Here is a 6,048-nt window from a genome sequence, read left to right as displayed (position 1 = left end):
TCCAAAGCAAGACTGTTTATCTCATCAAACAAGGGTTGATAAGCGTTTTGCTCAGAAGCTAACTCTGATTGAGAGCTACGGACAGCGAGTTGTTCTAATAGAGCGTCTATTTGACTGAGATTATGAGGGGACACATCATCATCATCATCGTTGCTAGTGTGGAGGATCAGGTTGTTAGGTTGCTCGTCAGTATGCTGAAGCAGCGTTGGCTGTGATAGAGCGCTGATAACTCGAGCCAAATATTCTCTCAGATTATTAAGCTCCATTCTCTTGACTATTCAATCTACATAAGCAACGGTAACATAAAACACATGAAACAGCTAACAACAGAATTCTTTGCGCACAACCAAACATAAGGCCTTCATTCTATACATTAAATCAATATTGTAACATAAACATTGATGAATTATACAGCCATGACACACTCGTGACAGTTTTCTCAGCTGTGTGTACCCCGAGCTACACACCAGGAGAACCTAGAGTAGATGAACAATCTAGAGTTTAGGATCTGATGACACTCTCGCTTTTTTTCATTATGGAAATGTGAGGGAAGACGCAGGCTTACATCACATGATCCTGTTTGCAGGCACCGGACTCATCCTTCGATCGTCATCCAGCGGGGGAGGAAGGAAGCTGGACTGAAGAAAATAAAGGCTTCTTTTCTTCAAAATAAAGCGCCGACCATAATACATGGGGATCCGACCCTAAAATCATACACAATGCATCAGTTTTATGACCAAGATTTTTTAGTTTGTGATTTCTTAAAATTGACTGAGAGGACTTACAGCGTATGTTAGTTTTTTTTTACACCCAACGTTGTAGACTCTTAGGTTTTTTTTTTTTCTTTATCTGAAGTCAAGCACAGCGCCGCTGATTGCTAAAAAATAAAAGAATGTTGGCATCGTCACAAAATTGTAGAACAATGTTAGCTAGAATTTGTACTCAAATTAAGGATAAAACTTTTTAAATGTTTTCATCAGACAATATAAATTATTGATTAACTGGCTCCTAACTCAAATGGTCAGTGGACGTTTGACGTAGCGGTTAAGCATAAGACTTTTTAGGTGGCGAGCTCAGGTTCGTATCCCACTAACTAATGACATCATTATATATTTATTATTTAATACATTAATTAAGCCGTACATTTAGACTTAACAATAATTAAACAAACTTACCGTTTTTCCAAAGTCAGTGTTGCGCAGCATGGACCAGTCTCGTTAGACTCCAGCAGACGGCTGCTTCTATGTCAGACGCTTGAACAGAACTGAGCTCCGATTTTTTGAAGCTTTGACCAAACTTCCAACTTTTATGGACTGGTGAAATTTTGGCGGGCATAACGCTTGATGCAAATGTGTGTGTGTGTGTGTGGCACCGTTCTCACGGATTACCAGACAATCTTGAACTTCTAAGTTATTCCTTTGTATATTATCCCTGTCTTAGACGGGTCTGACGGATGTCTGGAAGTCAATAAAAGGTCATCTAGACGTAGTGAAAGGTCATCTAGACGCCATTACAGTGACATCATCATACCCTTATTGGAAAGGGGGGGGGGGGGGGTCCGTGGGAAAGCAAGTTCACAGTGACCTTTGACCTTAAGATCATCAATCATAATTAAACAATTAATCCTGACAGGAAGTGGTCATGAGTATCTCTTACACAGGTTACTATTAAGTGTTAACTCTAATATGTTCATAGATCGAGCCTGAGGCAGACTCTTTTTAAACTACTAATGAATATATCAGCAATAAAATCCTGATAAAGGACCAGATCATGTGAGGATGGTTAATGCATTGTCACTTTATGAATGTATGATATTCTTTATCTCTCTGTTTAATGTCCATGCTCGATGTGGCACATGGAAACCTGTCTGCAGTGATCCTGGCAGTACTTGCTGTTGTTCTCCTAATAGTTGATATTAGCCTGGGGGCCCACTGTAAGTCATCCTTTTTTCGCACTTCATTGATTTATTGCTTGATCTGGAAAATGTTGATGCAAGATACAAGTGTCAATGTCCGACAAGAGAAAGCAGGAAATAAAGAAATCGAAATGAAATTGAGAGACATAAACAACCACAGTAACAGTTTGTCTTCACCATTCACAGACAAGATCCTCACAGATACACACCTCACAGCAGAAGATGTAGAACAGATCAGAAGTGAGGTGACCTACCTCAAGGATTCCTACAAGAATGTAACGACCACCATGCAGGAAGCCCAGAAGCAGCTGGACAGTGAGATGAGCAGTCAGACAGAAACAAACTGGGAGCTTGAGCATCAGAACAAAAGACAAACTGACTACAAAGCACAGATGGATAAAATGCATCAATGAGGACAGACTTATCGATGATTGGTGAGACCTCTTTTAGTATCTTTGCAGTCAATGTCATATCATATTGGGGGTTAGCTTAATTTGTTCATGTTTTCACTGTCACTTTCTTTGGCAACAGTTGGTGGCTGCAGACACTGTCCACCGGGATGGATTTTGATGAACTCAGTGTGCTATTACTACTCTTTCTCGGAAAGTGCTGGGTTGAAAACCTGGAACAAAGCCAGAGACTTCTGCAAGATGCATGGAGGTGACCTTGCAGTCATTGACAGCAAAGACAAAGAGGTTAGTTTACAGTGTTTGCAACCTTTTTTAAATGACAAGTGATGAATCTTTTAAAATATTCTATACTCCTATTTGTTAGAACGCCACAGTAAAGATCTTGTTGAATAATGAAGATTTATCGAAACCCTTGAATGGCTTCTGGATTGGACTGAGAGACTCTGACCAGGAAGGGACTTGGAAATGGTTGAATGGAACAGTCCTGGTCGAAGGGTATGACTTGATGCAGCTTTATCACTCATTGCTTTTCATTTTTGAGCATTCATTCACTTTTATTGTACATTAAAATAAGCATGCTTTGAATGGAGCAGTGCAGAGTCTGAGTGAGCCAAAGCAAAAACTGTGTCTCTGTCCGTAAAACCATTATTTGCAGGTACTGGAATGATGGAGAACCCAATGATGCCAACGATGAGGACTGTGCAGCGGTGTATGCCAAAAAAAACATCTTCAAGGCCTGGAACGATTTCACATGTGGAGCCACCATGAAGTGGATTTGTGAAAAAACACCAACGTCCACAAGTTAAAAATGAATGTTTACATACAAACATACAACTCTGTTAACTTTATTCAAACTGGAATTTTCTGTAATGAACAGTATCATCTTTACCCAAGCAGTGTTTGAGTACACACATACTGTTGACATGTGAACATTACTACATAAATCTCTGTGATTACCATTTAATTAACTGCCTATTGTGCCAAGCTTTCCACATTGTGATAACTGCTGTGTGCACAGATGATGATGGCTGTGATTATTAGTAAAATCATTTATAAATGCTTTCTAAATGTGTTCATTTTATTGCGGATGTGGTCAGATAAAAAGGGATATGGTGTTGGTTGAAGTTGGCAGACAGGGAAAATAGATTGGAAAGTCACAGCCTGAGAAAGCAGATAAACAACAGAGCAAGTAAAAGTGAGCAAATGGGGAAGCGCATTTCAACCACAGAAGAAAAACAGAGCTGTTTCACTTCAGTATTATGTTTGTATGAGACAAATGTCATAATCATGTGATTATTCTCTGACTGAACATGTTAGTTCTAGTTTAAACTATGAGGATGTCTGTGTGACTACCCACACAACACAAAAATGTCCAGATCAGGGTCCAAAACCACATGTATCTTATCACCAGTATGAGCAGAGCACAAACAGATCAATAGGCACCACTCGCACCAGCATAATGGAGGATTCACAGTCACGGTCAGAACCCGACGACGAAATGTCATCTGAAGAAAAAAAGATTTTTCGAAATATCCGTGGAGATGGCCGTTCACACTCTCGCTCTCAAACACTTGGACAAGGTACAACTACCTTTATTAAAATCCTTTGACCTATGCTCTGATTCATTGTACTCATTACTTCCTTTATTCTGAGGATCTGATTGTTTACACGCATGTGAAATGTAAGTCGCAGAATGAGACTCAGATTGTACATGTGTTGGAAACAGTTTGGTTGTGATGATATAAATTATTCTGACCTCAACTCTGTAACATTTTTTAGGTCTGTTTACAAAAGGTGGTGGACCTGCGATTCCACCCCATTGGCTGGTTATACTGTGTCTGGCTCTGATGAATGCTGTTCTGCTGATTGCTGCTGTTGTCATTGGGATTTACTGTAAGTGGAAGAGTTCATGAAACAGCTGACTGTCTGCATCTCACAGATCAGATAGCTGACTTAGCAAATATCAAAATGTGAATGTGTCAGATTGTATTCTCAGTGAATAAAACTGAGATAGATTCAGTGTGATATTTCAGGCTGGACCAAACCCATGGACCAATCAACTGACAAGGTGTACCTTGACTTTCCTCCCTCAGGTGGCAAAGCCAAAGACTTTCAGATTTCTCATTCAGCTGCTACACCCGTCATGGTTGAGCTGAACTTTCTCCGCAACCACAGTGGCATCATCAAGGATAAGGTGAAGGCCCAGGCGGCGTTAGTGAGGGAGCGAGCCAACCACCTGCAATTAAAGATGCAGGTGAAGCAGAAGAAGACGATCACTGATGGTTTTCAAAGTAAAATTGAGACGCTAAAAAAAGAGAAGATAAAACTACAGAGCAACAAAACCTCCTTAGGTAGGACAGACTTCCACTCTGTGGTCAATGACAACATCCAAGGAAGTATTTATGAAGGACTTTTAGAGAATGAAAATAGCCTGTGATAAGCCGTGTTTAACCTTTTCCAACAGAGGAAAACTGTGAAAGATGCCTACCAGGATGGATTCTTCTTAAATCCTCCTGCTACTATTTTTCAAAGCAGGAGTCGACCTCCAGAAAGAACTGGCAGGACAGCAGAGCAGACTGTGTTAGTCACGGAGGTGACCTGCTCATTGTCAATAACCTGGAGGAACAGGTGGAGCAAAAAACATAACTTATTATTACTTCTGTGAACTAATTTTAATTCTCCTTTGAATCTCGTAGTTTCAGATACATTTCTATAAGCTTAAAGTTGCTATTGTTGTTTTGTTTGTTTGTTTTTTTGATTCCACTTCAAACCATAGATAAAAAAAAACTTCTGTTTGGAAATCTACCTGTTTATACGTCTATTTGATTTATCAGTATAATAAGGTCATGAGTTCATGTTTGTGATTCTCTACAGCAACTTATATGTGACAACTTTCCAAGTCAAAGTGGCAGCAGTGCGTGGTGGAATAATGGATTCTGGATTGGCCTCACTGATGTTGCGACAGAGGGAACATGGATTTGGGTTAACAATGTCACAGAAACAGAATCTATGTAAGCATCACACAGACGGCTTTTGTTTAACTATTGATTTCTGCTGTCTAAATTTTAATTGTAGAGTGGAACTAAGTTTTTCTCTGAATGATTTTGAATTATCCTAGGTACTGGAGACATGGACAGCCAAACCGTACTGGACCTCAGAGTGGGAACTGCGCTGCTTTTTATCGCTTTCACGATTCAACGGCGACATGGTACAATGGAAAGTGCCTTACACAGATGCTGAACTGGATATGTGAGATGCAGCCAAGATAAACGCAACCGCTCCCAAATAAACTGCAGCTCAATATATTAGCATCTCTGTTGTACGTGATTAATTTAAGGTTTACACTTCCGGTATGGTATTTAGTAAATCTTTAGAAATGGAATTTCATGGTTTTCTACATTCATTTGTTAATGTATTAAGTGTATTTTTGAATTACTTGGGAATTCATCTTCCCCCCAGTCACTGCAAGCTGGTCAGGCCCTGATGCAGCAATGCATGCACAAATCATGATGTTTCCCCCACCATACTTTATGACTGATGATGATGTTTTCATGATGACATGCTGTGCCCTTTTCACACCAAATGTAGTGCTGTGTGTCCTTTTCAGATATTTCAATTTTAGTTAGATCTGTGCTCTTCTTTACCTCACTGATGAGTGTTTGTTGTGCTCTTGTTTGTCTAACTGTAGACTGGCCAAGTCTTTGGCATCACTTTGTAAACTTT

The 6,048-nt window shown here is 39.8% G+C and overlaps 1 protein-coding gene, 1 long non-coding RNA gene and 1 pseudogene across 2 annotated transcripts; 2 read left to right on the top strand and 1 right to left on the bottom strand.

The window, feature by feature from the left end:
* Positions 1-330: 330 nt before the first annotated feature.
* On the bottom strand, positions 331-806 carry LOC113159693. The gene is made up of 3 exons (XR_003298635.1): positions 786-806; positions 566-704; positions 331-476 (listed from the first exon to the last, which is right to left on the bottom strand). It is a non-coding gene; the product is annotated as an uncharacterized LOC113159693 (long non-coding RNA).
* Positions 807-1,750: 944 nt separating this feature from the next.
* Positions 1,751-3,393, top strand: LOC113159692 (annotated as a pseudogene).
* A 292-nt stretch (positions 3,394-3,685) lies between these two features.
* On the top strand, positions 3,686-5,740 carry LOC113159687 (CD209 antigen-like). Its single transcript, XM_026356531.1, has 6 exons — positions 3,686-3,905; positions 4,105-4,218; positions 4,419-4,676; positions 4,790-4,953; positions 5,200-5,336; positions 5,444-5,740. The coding sequence occupies exons 1-6, from the start codon at positions 3,785-3,787 to the stop codon at positions 5,592-5,594; spliced, it is 945 nt and encodes a 314-aa protein (XP_026212316.1). The 5' UTR covers positions 3,686-3,784; the 3' UTR covers positions 5,595-5,740.
* The last annotated feature ends 308 nt before the right edge of the window (positions 5,741-6,048 follow it).

Source organism: Anabas testudineus, chromosome 12 (genome assembly GCF_900324465.2).
Source record: "Anabas testudineus chromosome 12, fAnaTes1.2, whole genome shotgun sequence".
In the NCBI taxonomy this organism is placed as follows: domain Eukaryota; kingdom Metazoa; phylum Chordata; class Actinopteri; order Anabantiformes; family Anabantidae; genus Anabas; species Anabas testudineus.
This window is presented reverse-complemented; position numbering and strand designations above follow the sequence as displayed.

Bases quoted from the DNA above. Each gene is read 5' to 3' on its own strand.
- LOC113159687 (XM_026356531.1), top strand. From the start codon at position 3,785: ATGGAGGATTCACAGTCACGGTCAGAACCCGACGACGAAATGTCATCT. The intron at 4,219-4,418 runs GTAAGTGGAAGA...TTCCTCCCTCAG, and splicing joins TGTTGTCATTGGGATTTACT to GTGGCAAAGCCAAAGACTTT. The intron at 4,677-4,789 runs GTAGGACAGACT...CTTTTCCAACAG, and splicing joins GAGCAACAAAACCTCCTTAG to AGGAAAACTGTGAAAGATGC.